General features: G+C 43.4%; 1 protein-coding gene across 1 annotated transcript in view; it reads left to right on the top strand.

Moving 5' to 3' along the window:
- The first annotated feature begins 1548 nt into the window (after nt 1-1548).
- The window catches only part of SNTB2 (syntrophin beta 2), a 116211-nt gene continuing 95826 nt past the window's right edge, over nt 1549-21933 (top strand). The window contains exon 1 of the mRNA XM_072636435.1: nt 1549-2217. Within this exon, the coding sequence (XP_072492536.1) occupies nt 1560-2217 (658 nt within the window). The 5' untranslated portion in view covers nt 1549-1559. The remainder of the gene's footprint in view (nt 2218-21933) is intronic.

Genomic DNA, 21933 nt, shown 5'->3' on the forward strand with positions numbered 1-21933 from the left:
AAACACATTCTATCTGTAAGGCACTGTGTTTAGGTGCTAGACTCAAAAGACAAAATAAAAAAACCTACCCTTGAGGAACTTAATGGGGATTTATGAGGGGCGTTGGAGTTATGAAGATGTTAGGTTCACATTTGCTCTCTTAAAGTCTGTGAAACCCTGGTCATATCATTGAGTCCCTGTTCTTCTGACAACTCTACTTAATTCTACTTAAGTCCCTGGAGGGTTCCGTATTGGTGGAGGGAATTCAGACCCCTGGAGTTCCCTAAGCAGACAAAAAAAGTCACAGAATCTTCCATCTTCCAAGAGCACATGGATCCTTTGGAGTTTACAGGTGTCAGCATGTACTTTATGGACAGGCTCCATGAACAGAGCCTGTTTTGATCTCAATTCAGCTTTACAAGAATTATTTATTGAGCCCTTAGGATCTGTGGGAAATGTGTGAACCTCCTCTCTGGTGCTGGAGGCCACTCTGACAATCCGGCTGCTGACAATTCTTTTGTAGACCAAACCCTTTGAGCTGTTTGAGCTCAGAAAGAAGCTGCTGGACGTGGGGCCCATGCAACCCAATTTCACAGGCTAATAAAGAAATTACCAGAAGGAATTTTAATTTTCCCCAGTTGCATTTATTAAGACATCTGGCAGAAACAGATCAAATTTTTTTGTGGTTGAGGGCTAAGGAGACAGCTAGAGCCCAAAGCAGTTATTCTGTTTCCATAAAGAATAGCAGAACCCTGAATCTGGAGTCTGGAACGCTGGCTTCAGAATGTTCTAAGTGGTGCCCTGGGTGCAGCTTGGCTTCCCCTTCTGTTACTGCAGGGGTCAAAACAAAGTCTCTGCCAGCTCTGCTCTGACACTCTCAATTCTAAGGTCCCTCTCAGTCCTGACATTCTGTGTTCTGAGGGTTGGTTCAGCTCTGGGCTCTATTTTCTAAGGCCCCTCCCAGCTCTAACATTCCATGTTCTCAGTTCCCTCCCAGCCCTGACATTCTGTGTTCTATCTAAGCTTCCTTCCTGGGTCTGACAGTCCATGCTCTAAGTAAGTTCCCTTCCAGCCCTAAGCTCCCTTCCTGGGTCTGACAGTCCATGCTCTAAGTAAGTTCCCTTCCAGCCCTAAGCTCCCTTCCTGGGTCTGACAGTCCATGCTCTAAGTAAGTTCCCTTCCAGCCCTAAGCTCCCTTCCTGGGTCTGACAGTCCATGCTCTACGTTCCCTTCCAGCCCTGGTGTTCTGTGTTCTATCTAAGCTCCCTTCCTGGGTCTGACAGTCCATGCTCTACGTTCCCTTCCAGCCCTGGTGTTCTGTGTTCTATCTAAGCTCCCTTCCTGGGTCTGACAGTCCATGCTCTACGTTCCCTCCCAGCCCTGGCGTTCTGTGTTCTAAGCCATCCCGGCCGGACTTTCTCGGCTCGAAGAGCCCTCCCAGCAGTGACCTTGTGCTGGGAGATCCCGGCACCTTAAGCTCCCCCCGGGCTGGCCAGAACCAGTCTCTCCCCCTCCTTCCCGGAAGCGGCCCCGCCCCCGCGGTAAACGGAGGAGTGGGCGGGGCCTCTCATGAATAATACATGGTCGGGCCCGGGGGCGGGGCCTCGCCCCCGCAGGCGGGAAGGGGGAAGCGCCGGGACTCCCGGCTGGGAAGGAACCTGGCCTCGGCGGTGGCGGCGGCGGCTGTGGCGGCGGCGGGACCCGGGCCGGCCATGGCGGTGTGGACCAGGGCCACCAAAGCGGGGCTGGTGGAGCTGCTGCTGCGGGAGCGCTGGGTGCGGGTGGTGGCCGAGCTGAGCGGCGAGAGCCTGAGCCTGACCGGGGACGCGGCGGCCGAGACGGACCCTCCGCTGGGGCCGGTGCTGGCCGCCTTCAACGGCCTCCCCAACGGCGGGGGCGGCGGGGACTCCCTGCCCGGCAGCCCGAGCCGCGGCCTGGGCCCGCCCAGCCCTCCCGGGGCCACGGCAGCGGCCGCGGCCGGGGGCTCCCCGCCCGTGCGGCGCGTGCGGGTGGTGAAGCAGGAGGCGGGCGGCCTGGGCATCAGCATCAAGGGCGGCCGCGAGAACCGGATGCCCATCCTCATCTCCAAGATCTTCCCCGGGCTGGCGGCCGACCAGAGCCGGGCGCTGCGGCTGGGCGACGCCATCCTGTCGGTGAACGGCACCGACCTGCGCCAGGCCACCCATGACCAGGCCGTGCAGGCGCTGAAGCGGGCCGGCAAGGAGGTGCTGCTGGAGGGTGAGCGGGGCCGGGCTGGGGCGAAGAGAGCGGACCGGGGGTGCTGCTGGAGCGGGGGCCCGGGGGAGGCGAGCGCGGGACGGGACGGGGGGAGAGTGCTGAAAAAGGAGGTGCTGCTGAAGAGGGGGACCGGGGGTGCTGCTGGAGCGGGGGCCCGGGGGAGGCGGGGACAGGACGGGGGGAGCCGTGCTGAAAAAGGAGGTGCTGCTAGAGGGTGGGGGCCGGGGGAGGCGAGCGCGGGACGGGACGGGGGGAGAGTGCTGAAAAAGGAGGTGCTGCTGAAGAGGGGGGCCGGGGGTGCTGCTGGAGGGTGGGGGCCGGGGGAGGCGGGGACGGGACGGGGGCAGCCGTGCTGAAAAAGGAGGTGCTGCTGGAGGGTGAGCGGGGCCGGGCTGGGGCGAAGAGAGCGGACCGGGGGTGCTGCTGGAGCGGGGGCCCGGGGGAGGCGGGGACGGGACGGGGGGAGCCGCGCTGAAAAAGGAGGTGCTGCTAGAGGGTGGGGGCCGGGGGAGGCGAGCGCGGGACGGGACGGGGGGAGAGTGCTGAAAAAGGAGGTGCTGCTGAAGAGGGGGGCCGGGGGTGCTGCTGGAGGGTGGGGGCCGGGGGAGGCGGGGACGGGACGGGGGCAGCCGTTCTGAAAAAGGAGGTGCTGCTGGAGGGTGAGCGGGGCCGGGCTGGGGCGAAGAGAGCGGACCGGGGGTGCTGCTGGAGCGGGGGCCCGGGGAGGCGAGCGCGGGACGGGACGGGGGGAGCCGCGCTGCTAAAGGAGGTGCTGCTGAAGAGGGGGGCCGGGGGTGCTGCTGGAGGGTGGGGGCCGGGGGAGGCGGGGACGGGACGGGGGCAGCCGTGCTGAAAAAGGAGGTGCTGCTGGAGGGTGAGCGGGGCCGGGCTGGGGCGAAGAGAGCGGACCGGGGGTGCTGCTGGAGCGGGGGCCCGGGGAGGCGAGCGCGGGACGGGACGGGGGGAGAGTGCTGAAAAAAGAGGTGCTGCTGAAGAGGGGGACCGGGGGTGCTGCTGGAGGGTGGGGGCCAGGGGAGGCGAGCACGGGGTAGGACGGGCGTGGGGGGGAGCCCTGCTGAAAAAGGAGGTGCTGTTGGAGAGAGGGGACCAGGGGTGCTGCTGGAGGGTGCGGGCCAAGGTTGGCAAGCACAGAACGGGGGGAATCGTGCTCTAAAAGGAGGTGCTGCTGGAGAGGGGGCACGGGGTGGGGGTGGGGGGTGAACACGGGCTTTGGAGAAGGACTAGGGGAAGCCGCGCTGCCAAGGTCCTGCAGGACAGTGAGTGGGGGGACTGGAGGGAGCCGACGGCCGAGCAGCGCGTGGCTTCGACCAGCTCTGCCTACAATGTCCAGGACTTGGTTTTGCTCGTCTCCCCTGGAACTCACGCACCCTTTCTTCCTAGTAAAGTAGGTTTCTGGTCACCAGCTTGGCATTTTGGAAAACCCTGATGACTCTAGTTGGAAAAGTTCAGCCACAGCCGAAATGCTTTATAGCCCTGAAAATTCAGATTTATTTGGGGCAAGATGGGAACTTCTAAGTGTTTCCATGGGATACTTTTTCATTATTTGTTAAGGCTTGGCATTCTCCCCTGTATGACACCTTTTGGATTTAACTGGAGAAGTACAAGACCGCCGCCGCCTTCTTTTCTTACTTCTCTCTTCCCTAGATGGGTTTTTAAAAAATGCACGTCTGCTGTAGATTTGGGCATACCACCAAAATGCTGATTAATTTATGGGAATTTAACTCATCATTGACTCTCAACAATAACCCAACTAGATCTTAGCGTTTCCTTGAAAGGTACGAGACTGAAAAGGCAAGTTTGTTTAGTTAATGAGCCTTACTTTACAATGAAGGCACACTGAACTTGAAGGTTATTGCCAAGATAAGAGTTTTGCCCCTTTTGTTTAGTTTACGAAAGTCTGGTGCCAGTCTCAGGCTTGATTTTTTAAAAGACTTTTAAAACTAGAAACTTCAGGTAGAAAAACGAAATACAATAGTAGACTGGAAAGTTCAAAATTATACTTTATTAACTGTACTTATTACTTATGACAGGCTGCTTATACTAGTGGATAGAGAGCTGGCCCCCCAAACCTGGAAAACCTGAGTTCAAATCTAACCTTTGACACAGAGACTCTGACCCTGAGCAATGTGACTTAACTTCTTGGTGCTCCAGGCACCTCTTTTAAGACAGGAAAATTGCCAAGAAGGTGCTGACCGACTCTAGTAGAGGAAGTTAGTCACAATGAAATCACATATGTCTTATCCTTATTATTTACATACGTTGATTATTAATTTATATTTGATCCACAGTGTCATATAAACATAGTGTTGATGTAATGAAATGATTGTAGTAGACTGCATAAAAGTTGTGAAAGTAAGGCTAAGAAGTTCAAAATGAGTCAGCAGTACAACATTGTATGTGGCTTACTATATCAAGGGAAGTGTAGCGTCCAGAAGTGGGAGTCTGACTATCCTGTTCTGCTCAGATGTCATTTAGAGTATTGTGATACTCCGGGTACCACATTTTAGGAAAGACCATATTTGTTGACAAACCAGAGAGGAACCAGAGGAATGCCCCCAGTAAGGTCAGGGATCTTGAGAGCTTACCTTCTGAGGATCTTTTTGGGGAAAAAAAAGATGGTAGGATATCTTTGTAATTATTTGAAGGTCTCTCATATGGACGAAGAATTAGACTGTATCTATTTATCCTCAGAAGGCAAAACAAAGAAAAGTGAGTAGGACAGACTATTTAGGCCCTTTCTAAAGGAATACTTCCTGATAATTCTAATTGTCCAAAGTGGACCTGGAATGTAGATTTCCTTTCACTAGTGGCCTTAAAGTGGAGAGTATCCTGATTCAGTTATAAATTAGATTAAATGGCCTTCTGATACTGAGATTGTCTTTCATACAGTAATAGGGTGATAAATTTTATCTGGAATTCAGAAGCTGCATGCACCGAAAATAGAAGGCCTGCCTTGGAGTGAGGAAGACCTGGGTTTAAATCATTCTTCTCACACAAACTAGCTGTATGATCAAGAACAAGTTGCTTAACTTCTCAGAGGTCCAAGATTTGTTACAGATAAATTGCAGATTTGTGTAGGTGGAGAGAATTTCCATACCTGGACCTCCCAACACTGATGAAATCAGGACTAGACTGAAAAAAAAATCTGGCATGCTTGGAAAACAAGGAAGAAATGGAATGATTCTTTAAGTAGGGATCTTTAAGGGGTCCGTGGGTAGAGTTTAATAGTTTTGTGAACTTGGATGGGAAAAAATACATCTTTATTCTAACATAATTAATTTTCTCCATAATCTTATATTTTTTATTTTATGCATTTAAAAACATTCTACAAAGAAATCCATAGATTTCACCAGACTGCCAAAGGAGTCCTTGACACAGAAAAGGCTAAGAACCTCTACTTCCAAGGAAAGGGGGGAGTGTGTAGAAGTGATTGTAATAATGATTTTAATGAAGCAAATCACCTTATTTAGAAATGTTTGATTTTATCTTTTTATTAATTGAGTCAACCAACATTTATTAGGCACCTATTGAATACATACACTGTACTAGATACTGGAGATTCAGAGGGAAAAAAAGTTTCTACCCTATGTCTGATATTTAAACACAGAATAATTTTGGAGGTGTGGCACTAGCAACTGGGATTGGGTGTCAAGGAAGGCCTCATGTAGAGACTGACACTTGAGTTGAGCTTATTTTTATTTCACTTACTGATTTCATTCAAGTCATTCAGCATTTCTTAGGTACCAGCTTTGTACTTTGTGTACAGTGTTGTACTATGGCCAACGAAAAAGAAGTAAAATATTTGCTTATAATCTAGTTGGTATTTTATGTATTTGTATTCTTTTTCTCTAAGGGCAAAAAAATACAGGATCATTTTGTGCCAATTGTAGATACAGGTACTGAAGGAAAAATAATCTATAGTATGAACATAGGAGTTTGAGGGTTCAAGGAAGGCTGCTTGAGAGAGATGAATGTGGAGCCAGTTCTCAAAGAGGTTATGATGAATAGGACCAGAGGTGAGTCAGGAGAGCATTCTAGACAGGAGAATTGTAGGAGCAAAAAGAGAAAGAGGGAAGAGACTAGCCAATAAACTAGAAGTTAGAGATAACTCTGGCAAAGGTGTTTTCACTTGTTCCCAAATTTGATTGGACTTATTTGGAAAAGGGTACTTTGGTGCAAGTAAATGATATAATGTGCCTTTCTTATGAAATCATATGATTCCAACTTTGGGCTAATTAGGAGTGAGGAACCTGTAGCCCTCTAGATCCTCAAGTACGACCCTTTGACTGAATCCAAACTGAAAAATCTGCATCCTCAAGGCCACAGGTTCCTCACCTCAGCTAATCCTTTTCTTGATAAATAAATAAATGAATGTGTGTAATATGTACATGTCTGTGTGTGTGTACTGATGGAATTGGATAACTGTCTTTATTTCAGTGTTAATAAATGGAGTAAAATGATTTTTTGTGGCTCAGACAAGGTTTTTGTTTCCTCTTGAATTTATGTAAATATGCAGCCATAACTCTTACAGACATCAAGCATTTATTTACTTAAAATATATTTATTATTACCTACTCTGTAAGATACTGTGCTATGTGTTAGTACTAGAAAGTCAACAAAACCGTTCCTGATCTCATGGAACTCACCTCTTGAAAGAAATAACATATTTAGGTAGATAGAGTAATTTTGTGGGATGGAAGCAGTAGCATCTGGGGAAAGACTTCATATAGGATCTAAGACTTGAGCTGAGCCTTGAAGCTAGAGATTTCGTGAGGTAGAAGTAAAGGAGTCTGTTACAGGTGAGGGAACAGCTTTTCAAATGCCAAAAGATGTGTGATGTGAAACAGTAAGGGAATGAATGTTAAGTGAGTCATTTGGCTGAACTATAGAGAACTTGGTGGAGAATAATGTGTAATTAATTAATCAGTCAGTCAACATATACTTATTAGGTATCTACTGTGTACTGGGCACTGACTGGGAAGTGCTGGCAATACAGATACCAAAAGGAAAGATGGTTCCTGCCCTCAGAGGGCCTACAATCAAATGGTGGAAGACCGCACACTGAAAAGCTGAGGGGGTTGGGGAAGATACCTGGAAATGATCAGGAAGTGCAGCCAAGTGGGAAATGGGAAATGACTGGCTTGGAAATCCTTCTTAAATGGAGGTTTTGGAAAGAGCTTTTCCACCACCCTCCAATCAGAGGAGACTAAGGAGTTGTAGCTCAACATACAGAATTGTCAATTATTCGCATACTGCTTGTGCAGTATTCAGTGGTCAGTTTTGCAGACTCTCACAACCTCCAAACTGTTGGAGGGAGTTTGAAGTTGGCAGCCATTATCATCAGTAATGTTGGTAATAAAAGTAACTAATATATTGCATTTTAAAGTTTGCAAAGAACATGTATAACCTGTATCAGATTGCTTACCCTCTTAGGAGGAGTGAGGGGAAGAATGGAGGGAGAAAATTTGGAATTCAAAATTTTATTAAAAAAAGAATGTTTAAAATTGTTTTTACAAACAATTAGAAAAATAAAATACCATTAAAAAAATAAGTTTGCAAGACTTTCCATTATTTGATCTCCCCACAGCTGGGTAAGGGAGGTAATAATTGAGTTTCAGAGAAGTGAAATGATGGGACTCTGGTTTTAGGGATGAGATTGGAGCCCAAGTCTTCCTGATTCCAAGTCCAGCATTATATCCACTAGACCAAACTGGAGGCCAAGGCCCTCCAGAGGCCAACCCCTCTCCTCATTGCCATTTGTGGGGTTGGTCTCCAAGAAAACAACCCTCCAAAACTCCCCTCACTCTTTCCCTGTTCCCTTTGCAATGCATCTTCCCAACCTTTCTACAGAGGGTATCAGCCCCTCAGGGCTGTACAGATACTTCCAGGTGGCCACAGCCGTGGCAGTAGCTGCAGGTGCTGCTCTCCCCCTTCTACCCACTCTCATTCCACCAGATGACCCCATGGTCATTGGCAGCTGCCCTTTAGAGGGCAGGCTCTAATCTCTTCCTTGTCATCTTGGGTGGTTAGGCCAGCATAAGCAGGCATGGATGAGTTGTGTTCTGCATACCAGAACTCATTGCACTATTGCGTGTCTCCCCAAATCCACTCCTTTTCTGAACTTTCTTCACCCAAGCTGTCATCTTCAGTGCCATCTTTGGTGCAGCCTTTACGCCTCTTTGATTTCAACTCTCACTTCATCCACGTAAGCCAAGTCTTGTCATTTTCACCCCACATCTCTCACACTTTTCCCCTTTCTACTCCCACAGCCGCTGTCCTAATTCAGATCCTCATCACCTCTTATATGATGTAGCCTCCTGAATTTTCTGCTTGTCTCACTTCCCTTCCTTCTCCAATCCACAGAGCTGCCAAGGTAGTTAGGGTTATGTGACTTGCCCAAGGTCACACAGCTAGTAACAGTCTAGTATCTGAGGCTGGCTTTGAACTCAGGTCCTCTTGATTCCAGAGCCGTTGCTCTGTTCACTGCACCACCTAGCTGCTCCCAAAGTGATTTTCTTAAAACAGGTTTGACCAAGTCACTCACCTGTCAAGTAAACTCCACTGGCTCCCTATTGACTGCAGCGTCCAATATTCTTTCCTCCTTTAAAGGTTTATATTTTTGCATAAGTTTTATAATGTCGTGATAGTATAGTGTAGTAAGCAGTACAGTGTAGAAATATTGTAGTATGTTTGTAAAATGTATAAACAAGTAAATATTCACATTGGACAGATATGCTTGAAGATTTTTCAGGATGAGATGTACAATCAAAAAAGCTTGAACTCACTGAACTTGGTCACACTGCCCTAGAACAACTGTCACATAAAATGGCTTAGCTCAAACTGGAATAACAAATGTCTACTACCAGTTAGCTATCTGTCCTACAAAACTTTTTGTAATTTTAGCTCTTTGGCTTTATAAACAAAAACATCAGTAAAATACGATAAGAGACTTTTGTGGTTTTAGATGTGGGGAGTGAATGTCAGATACTTGGCAGTTTTAAAAGGCAGCTCAGAGGTGTTCAACTTATGAATAGCTGTCCCATCCCAATAAGAAAAAGGCGTTTACATGGCTCTGAAATTTTCCAATTGGACCCTTCAGCTATCAACCTTTTTAAAAAAAAAAAATTTATTATTCAGAACTTGACAGACATGAATATTACCGTATTCAAAGAAGAACAGCAAAGAATTGTGGGTAAAACTATGAATCTCTACAGTTGCCTGAGAGTTAGTTTCTAAGCTGGCCTGCTAGTTTGTCCATGTCCCCTCTGAATTCCCTGGTAATCTCTTTTGTGCATTTCAAAGACACCTTTCTTTCTTTTCTTTTGTCATCACCATTACTAGTAGCCTTTTTCTCTCAGCCTCCCTGCCCCCTATTTTTTTTTTAACCCTCCCTTGTTACAAAGTGTAGTCAAGTAAAGCTATGTCCAAAAGTAAATGTCTTGTTCCACAGCTTTAGTCCATCATCTCTCTGTCCAGTGGCATGTCTATTTTATCATCACTCCCCTAGAGCTGTGCTTTGTTATAACATTAATAATAATTCTTCAGTCCTAATAAGTTGTTTTTCCTTACAGCCTTTGTGCTCAATGTATAAATTGTTATCCTGGTTCTTTTTACTTCACTCTGTATCTAGTTATACTAGTCCTCCCAGATTTCTTTGAATCCTTCTCTCCTGTCACTCCTTACAATGTAACAACATTCCATTGTATTCATAGGCCATAATTTGTTCAACCATTCCCTAGCGTGTAGGCACTGGAACTACTGTGGATATTTTTGTACATTTGGGCCCTTTCTCTCTTTTCTCTTTTTGAGGTACATACCTAGTAATGGTTTTACCATGTCAACCATATATCACATTTTTCAAAGTTTGAAAATACTGCCCCCAGAGACACTGATGAATTCTGCTAGGGTAGTTACACAATTTCAAACACTATTCCTACCATCCACCACCTATGCCCCTATTCTACCCCTATCCCACCCCAAAGGAAAATGTAGCTTAAGCTGAAGTGTATCTCCTGATTTTAGCTATTTGTGAGAAAGGGAGAGAATTAACTAAGACCTTGTTCCATTTTTTATGTTTTATCTAATGTTTGGTATTTAGAATAGCTAGGTAGTGCAGCTAATAGAGCATTGGGCCTGTAGCCAGGAAGACCTGAGTTCAAATCTAACTTCAGACACTTATTAGCTGTGTGATCCTGGGCAAGTCACTTCACTCTGCTTTCATTAGTTTCCTTATCTGTACAATGAGCTGGAGAAGGAAATGGCAAACCACTCCAGTATCTTTGCTGAGAATACCCCAAGTAGGGTCATGAAGAGTCAGACAGGACTGAACAGCAATAATTAGTTGAATAAATATAAGAACTAGAGTATACTGTAAAAAATACTATACATTCCAAAATCTGAGCACTTTTGGTTGAAAAGTGAAGTGTCTTGTGCTGAGCCACAAAGCTAGCTGCTTATGAAATTGAACTCCAATTTCTTACTGAGTCACCTCCCCTAATCACTAACCTATATTGCTTTCAATAGAATTGATAACAGTTTTCTGTTAGTATACACTCACCTTACCATCATTCGTAGGACTGTAGGTTTAGAGCTCTTACTGGTCTTCCTAGGCCAACCTTTTCATTTTACAAATGAAGCAGCTGAGGCCCAGAGAGCTAGTGGCCTAGCTGGGATCCAAATCCAGGTTGCCTGATACCTAAATGACCTTTTGAAAATATAGTATTTGTTAAAAATAAAACAACAACAAAAATCAGAAGGGCCTTTAGTTGTCTGAGTTACAAATAGATGATTGGCTGATTAACATTCCATCAGGGTTTTACCAATGTAGTATAATATATTAACAATATCTTAATATCACAAAAATATTACTAATCAGAGCAGCAAAATGCAGGGGATGACTTAACAGTCCTGTTTATTCCAAAGTAAGTAATTAAAAAGGTTTTGGATAAGAAGTGATTTTTCCAGTATCACCTCAAAGTAATGATGCTTTTGGTCATAGAGGAAACCTCAACTAGATTGTTTTATATCCACTTTTATTTGTATGTGTGCCTTGACCTTTTCAGATCATTCTTTAGTCTACTGTTGGAATGAATGAATGTTTTTCAGTTTCCAACTCTCTGTGACTCCATTTGAGGTTTTTTTTTTTTTTTTAGCAGAAATAGCTAGTGGTTTGCCATTTCCTTCCTTAGTTCATTTTATAGATGAGGAAACTGAGGCAAATAAGGTTTAAAGACTTGTCCAAAGTCACACAGCTAGTATGTGTCTGAGGTCAGATTTGAACGCTGGTAGATGAGTCTTCCTGATTCCAGACCCATTGCTCTATCCATTGCTCCACCTCGCTGCCCCATGCCTGAAACTGTTAAGATAGGACTACTGTTAAAGTTATTTTGATTGACTTAACTATATCCACCCCATAAGGTTTTCTGATCTACTACCTGGATACCCCTTAATTCTCTCACAAGAGGCGCCCAAACTAAATAGATATCCGACAGATAGCTAGAGAACAGCATTGAATAGACTCATTTACATCTGTAATTCACATTCCTATAAATACCAAAAAAAAAAAAAAAAAAAGAAGAAGCCATCTCAGACACTTCTGGAGGAGGGTTGTAAACAAAAGTTGTTTTTTAAAAATTAGTTTATAATTATAGACCTCAGTATCAATGGTAATGTTCCTAGGAGTGAATATAAATTCACCCTCCCTGGGAAGTGTTCACATGTTAAGTATAGAGATGAATAAAGAAACATCGAAGAAAAAGGTGGAAAAATGATGTTGAGAATTCGGAACAGGAGCACAAGTTTGATTGTATTAGAGGAGAATTTCTGAACCAGTTAGTAAATAAGACAAAAAAAAGGAGAAGGGGCCCTGAATTGGAGAAAGTGGCAGTTAATCCAAACTCCTTGGCATTTCATTCCCACCTTATCCATAAAAGCAGAGCCTACTTTGATCATACATACACTAGTTGGTTGTTGTCCTTTGTTTTCGTAGAGGACCAAAATGACATCACCATGATAAAGTGAAGATTCAGTGTGTCCGACTGTGGCTGATCAGACCAATATGAGCTTGGAATGTTCTACCACAGGTTGGCCACAGATAGACCTACACTAGACTACACCAAAACAGTCATTTTTAGATTAGTGTTTATTTATCAATTCACATAGAGCCCCTGATGATGAGCGAAACCTGTCTTGTAGTGTTGTTTTATTTCTGTTCAGTTATTGGAAAATATTGCCGAAGTTACTAGACTGCAAAATCAAAGGAGGTGATTTGAACTGCTAAACCACACTTTTTTTTTCCACTTTATGTAGTATGAGTTCATAAATCAAAAAAAGGTTTTAATTTAGATTTGTGTAACAAGGTTATGTCATTTAATTAAATGCTTTACAAAGGTCCAGTTCTAAAAATTAATAACAATATTATTAGTCTTTTGCATTTATGTAATTTGTCTGAAGAAATTATAACCCTAAAATAGATTAACAGGGATATTTTTGCAAAGCTTTTTTAATCTAGCTTTTCATAGCACTTTTAAGATTTACAAATATTATTTCATTTAATCCTCTACAACAACCCTGTGAAGTAGGTGCTTTTATTATCCCCATTTTACAGATGGGGAAACTGAGGTAGACACCAGTTAAAGGTCTGTCTCAGGGTCCTGTAGCTAGTAGGTGTCTCAAACAAGCCCTCTATCACCTAGGCCACCAGAGCAAAGGATTTCGAGGTAAAAGGGTTAGGTTTGAATGTCACCTCTCTTATCTCTTGGGAAAATCCTTCATCCTCTTTGGATCTCATTTTCCTTGTCTGCAAAATGAAGGAACTGGCATAAATGATCTCCTAAGATCTCTTGTGCAACTAAAGCCTATGGTTTTGTGGTATTAGCTTGGAACTGGGTAAAAAAGTATTTTGGAACATGGTTTTTCCAACGTGAATCGTTTCTTGCTCACCATGCTATGTGAGGAGTATATTATTTAATTAAAAACAAAATTGGTGTCTGAAGTGAGACAGTTCTGTCTGTAGGAAAACAGGAAAGATGAGAATTGGGAAGACTTTGTGGCACGGTGTTCTTTTCCCATCATAAAGTTGCTGTTATGTTGGTTCATCAACGGTTAGTTGTTATTATTGGCTTGGTGGTGGTTGTTTAGTCATGCCCTTCTCTCCATTACCCAGTCTCTAGTACCTAGCATAGTATAAGGCACATTTAAGGAGTGAATAAAAGCTTCTTGATTGATTGATTGAGTAGGTGGCCTGTCTTTTTTCAGTTAAGTAGGTGAGGTCCTCATTTAAAGCTATGGAAAGCCAGGCCCAAGGTCAAGTCAGGGTGAAGTATTTGTCATTTCCTGGGTATGGGAGGTCCCTTGTGGGAAGCTCCTGTATGTATGTAAGAATAGGCAGAATTGTAGGAGAATTATCTGACCTTCAGATAGTTTTAAGTGACTTGCTCAATGTTGTGGTAAATGTCAGAAGTAGGAACCTGAACCCAAGTCTTCATCTGTCCTCACTATAAACCAGAGTCATAGTAGTGTTTGGACTAAAACCCAGATCTCCTGAATAGTTTAGTGGTTATTATGTGGTATTACTTTGCTAGGTATTATGGGGTATGCAAAAAAAAAAAAATCTAGTTAAAGAGAAAAAACCTGCACTAAGTCTTAAATTGTGTGGTACAGGTCACCTGTGTGAAAGTAATTCAGGGATGTGGCCTGTAGCCATCGGACAGGGTTTCATGGAAAAGACAAGATTGATTGAGGTCTTAAAAGATGGGGAGGATTTCGGTAAGTGAAGGAGGGGTTTCCAGACAAGCTGCACAATAGAAGTGAAAGTGGGAGTGAGCCTGACATGGAGCCAGATGGCCTGAGGGTAGGGCAGGAGGTGTCAGTATTAGACAGACACAATATAAAACAGCCTTCAACACCAGGAAAGGGACTTGGAACTTGATGCGTTATTAATAGGAAACTTGAAGTTTTTGATCAAGCAGTGATGGGAAAAGCAGCCATGGTGCTGTGCCTGTGTATATAAGGCATTGTCTTGGGTCCTGGGGACACAGAGACAGATAGCAACCACAAAAGAATCATCAATAGCGTTTATATAGCACCTACTGTGTGCCAGGAGCTGTGCAGAGGGCTTTACAAATGTTATCTTGTTTGATCCTCAGAACTATTATCATAATCTCTATTTTACAGTCGAGGAAATGAAGGCACGAAGAGGTTAGGTAACTTGCCCAGGGTCAGATAGCTGGTGTCTGAGGCTAGATTTGAACTCAGATCTTCTGGATACCAGACCCAGAACTCAATCCACTGTGCCACCTAATTGCCTTATAAAAAATAGTCCTTGTCCAATGGGAGCTGACCCTTATTTATATAGTGCTTTTAAGATTTGCAAAGTGCATGAGTTAATGAGGGCCCATACTGGGGGAAGGATTAGCTGTGGGATGACTTAAAGGTTTTTAACCAGGGAAATAGAATTCCCCTTCATAGAAATGGGGAAGTGGAGAAGAAAACCTCTATGCATTTCAGTTTCATCATAATGTACTTACTGTGAGGCAGATTCTTGAGCTGTGTGTAACCCTGATTATGAAAACGATTGGAAAGGCAGACTGGCAATTGTCGTAGTATATGATGGTCAAACCCTTGGTTATAACATCTTTGACTCCAAACTACAGCTTCTTAATTTATGAGCATGTAGCTTCTGAAAAGTGTCTTTGAATCACATACCTAAAGATGCAGTATATTGTGTCCACAGAGACATATCAAATTGATTTCAGTTATGTGCCCAGATATTTCGTCAGAGTTGGACGATGCATATCTCTGATAAGCTTTTCCCTGAGTGGCCTCTGAGGAAATGCCTTGGGATGTGGTAACTGGACTTGTAATGCCTTCGTGAAATTTGCCCTCTAGTTAAAAATGCCACTTAGGTAAATAATTCTATACATGAAAAATGCTGATGATTGACATGACAAGAAGACATTTACATTAGTCAGGAATGCAAATATATGTAACATAAAATATAAGATAGTGTTCTTTGAACACTATCTTAAAATTGGTTTAATGTATAGAACTTATTCGGAGCTATATTTCCACATAAGTCTGGGGTAATTTTGCAACTATGTAACAATATTGCTAGGATATTTCAGAATATGATATTCTTAAGTTAGGGAATATGTATTAAACTAATTTGTTCTTTTTTGTTATTATTTTTGTTTGGGGCATTTCTGTCTACGTCTTTTTCTTTTCCAATTTGCTTTTTCTAGGTTTTGTAAGTTATGTGAAACAAGCTCTGTTAGGTGAGAAGTCTTTGCTTACTACTTCTCCCTTCCCAGGCTTTTTACGTAGTGAATCCCTATGAGTGAGAAAATATTTGAAAAAAGTGTTTTTTGTGTAACATGTAGCTAATAATAGCATTTATTAAACCAATTTGTTTGAAATATGAAAGTGTGGGAAGGGAAGTTTACAAGAAGCCTGGAAAGGCAGGTTGCAGCCGGATTGTTCAGAGCAAAACCAGACAAGATGAGCAGGAGTTTGTTGTCGAGGCCATGGAAGCTTCTGGAGCAGGGGGGTGATAGGGTCAGTCAGATGTGTGCTTTAGGAGTACCAGTTTGTTAGCTGTGTGCCTGGGTGCAGGGAGACCACTTGGGAGGCCGTTGGTAGTGGTCCAGGTGAGTGCTAATGAAGGCCTGAAGAGAGATGATATCTGTATGAACAGAGAGAAGGGGATAAATGAGAGATAGATTGAGGGGGCAGAACTGACAGAACTTGCCAGCTGAGGGGGGTTGAGAGGGTGAGGAGCTGAGTTTGGCTCTGAGCTTGCCAATGTGGCTAAGTGGAGAAGTGGTGGTCTCCTCAACAGAATTAGATGAGTGAGAAAGAGGGCGGGAGGTGGACTTTGGGAAGAAGGAGAATTTGCTCATTTTGCACATCTTGAGTTTGAGGGGTCTTGGAGATGTCCTTGGAGATAGATATTCTATAGGGATTTTGGGGGGTAGGAGACTGGAGTTCTAGATAGAAGCTGGGGTTGAATAGAATAGATTTGGTCCATGGGAAAACACCAGCAAGAATGTAGACAGATGAGAAGAGGGCCCAAGACACAGTGCTGAGGCACACCCAAGAACAGGTACTGGGACTAGGTGGTGTTCCATCAAAGGAGACTGAAAAAGGAGAGTATCTAGGAAGAGGTGGAGGATGAGGGGGTGGGGTTGGGCTTTAGATACGTGCAAGGAAGTCAAGTGGCTAAGGACTGAGAAAGGATTTGTGTTTTGTCTGCAGCTTTTTGTGGTTTCAATTCCACAGAACAAGATGCTCTGGACTCTGGCGTTCACTCACCATCCCCTCCCTTCTAGCTTCTTCCTCCATTAGACTCCATGTAAACTCTTTGACGGCAAGTTCTGTCTTTATTTTTCTTATTTGTATCCTCAGCATTTAGCACAGTGCCTAGCACATAGTAGTTGCTTAATTAATGTTTATTCCATTGAAAAATTAGGAAATTACTGGTAACTTTAGAGAGATAATTTTATAACATTTATAAGATCATTTTATAATATTTCATTTTCTATGGAGAAGAGATCAAGGGGAGACAGTTTTTGTAGACTGCTTTTTTCTAGGAGTTTTCAAAGGGAGAGAAGATAGGATGATGACTTGAGAGGAAGGTAGAGTCAGATGAAGATTTTTTAAGGATGTGAAAAGATCTAGGCCTGCTTGTGATAAGTGAGGAGCCAGCGGGCAGATGGAGAGAGATTGAAAACAAATAGTAATAAAGTTCAGGTAGTCAGCTGTATATATTGAATGCTGTGTGCTGAATCCTGGTGTAGATACTGGAGAGGACACTAACAAAAGAATCCCAGAACTTCAGAATTGGATAGGATTAACCATCCAGTCCATCCGAGGTCTGACCCAAAGAGTTTCCTCTGTAACACAGCCAACAAGTGGGTCTCTAACCAGTGCCTGAAGACCTCCAAGTGAGGGGGGGCCCTTCCTAGCCCCTGCAGCTCCCCATTACACTTAGGAATAGCTCTCGTTGTTAGAATGCTTTCTTCTTCAGCTCTTAAACATGGTGCCTGACAACCTGGCACCTCTTAATAAGTGCTTTTGACTTGGCTAAATCAGGCCGGAGTTGGCCTCTTTGTAACTTCCTACCCATTGTTCCTACTTCTGCCCTCTAAGAAAGAAATAGGAAACATATTCCCTATAGATCGTATCTTTATTCAAGTGGCCTAGTTTAACAGCTAATTAAAGAGGGACACGAAGGAAAAGCCATAGAACGTCTTCAAAAATACTTATAAATGCATGTAAATTCTTTTGTTATTGTTCAGGAATTTTAGTCAATTAGTCTTCACTTGGTAGAGGTGCTGGACTGGTTTGCCATTTCCTTCTCCAGCTCATTTTACAGATGAGAAAACTGAGACAAACAGGGTGAAGTGACTCACCCAAGGTCACACAGCTAGTAAACATCTGAGGCTGAACTTAAACTCAGGTCATCTTGAGTCCAGGCCTGGCATTCTCTCCACTGTGCCACCTTGCTGTGAAAGTTCTTTTACACTATTATAAGTACATTATATATTGCAAACAAATTCTGATTTAAAATCAGAATTTATGTGCTGTCTTCCTCCTGCTTTGGTGCTCACTTAATCAACCAGCATCATTAGTGGCTTGCTAGGTGATTGGTGCTGGGCTAGGCTTTGGGGATTCAGATGAACTGGAAATATTCCTGCTCTGCATCAGTCAGCAAGCTTCCCTTAATCTCTTTGCTTTGTGCTGGGCACTGCTAAGTATGGAAGAAAAGAAGAACTCTAAACAGTTTCCGTCCTTGTCAAAGGGCTTATGTGATAATAAGAGACAGCATGTGCATGCATGTGTCGGTATAACACTGCATTCTTAGTTTTCTCTGAGAGAAGAATTGTCTCCCTGTACTCATCTCAAGTCAGACTCCATCTCAGTCCCCCTGTTCAGATCCAGGCTGCATGGACTAAGGATATTGACCAGCTGAGTGTCCAGAAGAGGACGCCCAGGAGGTTGAAGGGCCTCTGGATGATTCATCAGGTAATCCGGGTCATTTAGCGTGTCTGCTCAGTGCTAGCTCTATATTGGACACCTCACTAGGAAATGGGCATACATTAAAGGGAAAAAGCCTGTACGTAGATGAGTAAAATCAGAATAAGTGCCAAGTAATTTCAGGGGGCACTGAGGGACGAAAGAAGGATCTGTTAGAGGAGGTAGCTCCTGAAGTGAACCCTTGAAAGGAGATGGAGGGGGTTCTGAGAGGCAGATTGGAGGAAGAAGAGGAGAAGTAAGAGGAGAGAGACACAGAAAAAACTAAGGGCATTTGAATTGGAAAAGAGATTTAGAAGTAGCCAGTAAGTATCCGAAGCACTGTCCTGTGGAATTGAGATTAAACTCCTTTTTGTTCCCAGAGGTCAGGACTAGGTATGATAGTTCTAGGTTAGGTTAGGCAAAACAGCTAACCGTTAGGGCTGGCAGATGGTGGGATGAGCCACTTTCCAAGATAGCTTTCATTTGGGGGCATCCAATGGTGAGGAAAGAATTTATATGGTGCTTTATTCTTTAAATGAAAAAATTACATATATTCTAAAAATCATCTTGAATAAGGACTATGACCATTTTTACAGTTATCCCCGTGAATCAGCTTTTAGGATGTATGATGATACGAATGTTCATTTCTATATGTATGGTGCAGTGGACTTTTAATATGACAGCTGGAGTATTTATTAGATTAGTCGTTAATTTGTTAGTCTGTACATAAAATTCATAGCTTTCAATAACAGGAGGAAGATTTCTCTGATAAGTCAACTGGTTTCTTTTCACAACTAGATGTAGGGCTTTTTAGCTAAAACGTTGCTTTCCCATGAAAGGTTTTATTAGTGATAATGATATAATAACTTCAGGCATCTGGCCCAGGAACTCTATTAATTTCATCACCTGTTTGTTAGGTACTTTTTATTGCAATTTCAGTTACTTTTTAAAATACATTTTATTGATTCATTTTGACTTTATAGCCCAGTTATTTGCATCCCACTCCTTTGGATTGTACCTTTCCTCTGGACAGAGAAAAGCAATTAAGCAAAAACATGTGGTGTCTGACTCTTGGCCTTAGGAGTTCCCTACTTTTCTGCCTCTGGGAGGAGAGGAATGTTTCCTTATGATCTCCTGGGCCTGCGTTGATTTTTCCATTACTCTGAGCTCAGTTTCCTTTGTGTGATCTCTAGTTGACGTTGTAGGTTAGGGGTAGGGAACCTGTGGCCTCGAGGCCCTCTAGGTCCTCAAGTGTGGCCCTTTGATGGAATCCAAACTTTCCTACGAAGGTCCCTGTTACAGGTCATCATGAATATTGTTTTGGTTCTACTTGTTTTGCTCTGCTTCAGTACATACAGATTTCCCTGTCATTCTCACTACACCGTCATACCTCATTGCATTCATATACTATAGCCGTTCTCCAGTAAATGGGCACATACTTCATTTCCGTTTCTTTGTTACCACAAAAAAGTGCTACTAAGAATATTTTGGCCTACATTGATCTTTGTTTCTATCCTGAACTTTGTTGGAGTATATATATTCAGATGCTGACTTCCTCAGTCAAAGGGCTACCCTGTTTAGTAACATGCAGAACTAGCCACTGAAATCCAGAATGATGGGACCACTTTACAACTCCACCAAAAGTGTGTACATCTGTTCTTTCTTCCCATAACCCTTCTCAGTATTGACTCTTGATAGCATTTTTTTTTTTTTACCATTGCCAGTTTGCATGGACTGTTGCTCATTGATCTATGGGGAAATGGATTTTTTTTTAAAAAAATGGTTTTAAATGTAGAACGACACTCAAAAGTGAGAGATTAATTTTTCTATAATTAAATTTTATTTTATCTTCATTTCCATATTCTCTCCATCCTACACCCCCTTCCTGATTGAGAAAGTAAGAAAACCAAGATGCTAAGAAAAAGAAATGTGTAGTCAAGCAAAGCATATTCCCTTATGGGCCATGCCCAAAAAAATAATAATCCCAATTTGTACTCCTGAGTCCATCACCTCTGTCAGAAGATGGGTGCTGTGTTTCATTATGATTCCTCTGAAGTTGTGGTTGATCAGAGTTCCTAAGCCTTTCAAAGTTGTATCTTTACACTATTGTTATTACTATATTAATCGTTCTCCTGGTTCAGCTCAGTTTAGTCTGCTTCCATCTTCCCAGGTCTTTTTGAAGTGATCCCCTTCATTTTTATAGTATATAATAGTATTCTAATCACACACACATATATATGTACACATGCCTATATATACATACATTCACATCCACACACACTCTATAACTTACCCAGCCATTCTCCAGTTTATGGGTATCCTCTCAGCTGCCAATTTTTTGCCACCACAAAAAGAGCTGCTATAAATATTTTTATACATATGGGTGCTTTTTCTTTGATCTCTTTGGGAATATAGATGTAGTAGTAGCAGCTTTCTGAGCATGGTACCATATTGCTTTACAGAAGGACTGAACTAATTCACAGTTCCACCAACAGTGCATTGATGGACCTGTTTTCTCACAACACTGCTGACATTTGTCATTTCCATTCTCTCAGCCATGCAATGATTTTCCTAAAGCAGAGGTCTGATTAAGTAATCCCATACCCCACCCTCCCCACTCAATAAATTCTCCCGATTCCCTCTGGCCTCCAGGATCAAAATACAAAATCTTCTGTTTGGTGTTCAAAGCTCCCTCCTGTGTTTTCAGTCTTTTTACACATTACTCCCTAACATGTACTCTCCTATCCAGTGACATTGGCTTCTGGCTGTTCAACTAAAAAGACACTCACTTCCATCAGTTTTCAATGGTTGTCCCCCATGCCTTTGCTCTCCCTTCTCTGACTTTCTTTAAGTCCCAGCTAATAATAATAGCTGTTATAGTGTTTACTATGTGCTGAGCACTTTACAACTATTATCTCATTTGATACTCACAACAAACCTGGGAGGTCAATGCTATTATTATCCCCATTTTACAGATGAGGAGAGTGAGACAGATAAAGATTAAGTGACTTGCCCAGGGCCCACAGCTAGTAAGTGTCTGAGGTGGGATTTGAACTCAGGTCTTCCTGACTTCAGGCCCAGTGCTTTATCCACTGAGCTCCCTAGCTGCCTAAATGAACATTCTATATTCTACAGGAAGCATTTCCTAACCCCTTCTTAGTTCTGATGCCTTCCTTCTCAGATGGACTGGCCACGTTGTTCGAATGCAAAATGTATGCTTGCCAAAAAGACTATTTTATGGAGAATTCGCATGGGGCAGGCAATCACATGGTGGTCAGAAGGAGCGATAGAAGGACACTCTCAAGGTCTCTCAAGAACTTTGGCTCTGCCTGTGCAACATGGGAAACACTGAGTGCACCTGACTGCTGAGTGTGGTGTGCCCACATCAGAAAGGGTGCTGTGCCCTATGAACAAAGCAGAACTGAGACAACACAAAGGAAACGCAGCATGTGCAAATTTTGGATATCCACCTCAAATATTCACATGGATTGTCGGTACCCAACCTGTGGTAGAGCATTCTGAGCTCGTATTGGTCTGGTCAGCCCCAGTCAGACACACTGAAACTTCTCTTTATTTTGGTGATGTCATTTGGGTCCTCTTAGAAGATGAAGGACAACAGCCAACCTGGTTGTCCTGTATTGTACACATTCATTTCCTTGTTTTCTCCCTCATTGGATTTTA

This window comes from Notamacropus eugenii, chromosome 1 (assembly GCF_028372415.1).
Source record: "Notamacropus eugenii isolate mMacEug1 chromosome 1, mMacEug1.pri_v2, whole genome shotgun sequence".
In the NCBI taxonomy this organism is placed as follows: domain Eukaryota; kingdom Metazoa; phylum Chordata; class Mammalia; order Diprotodontia; family Macropodidae; genus Notamacropus; species Notamacropus eugenii.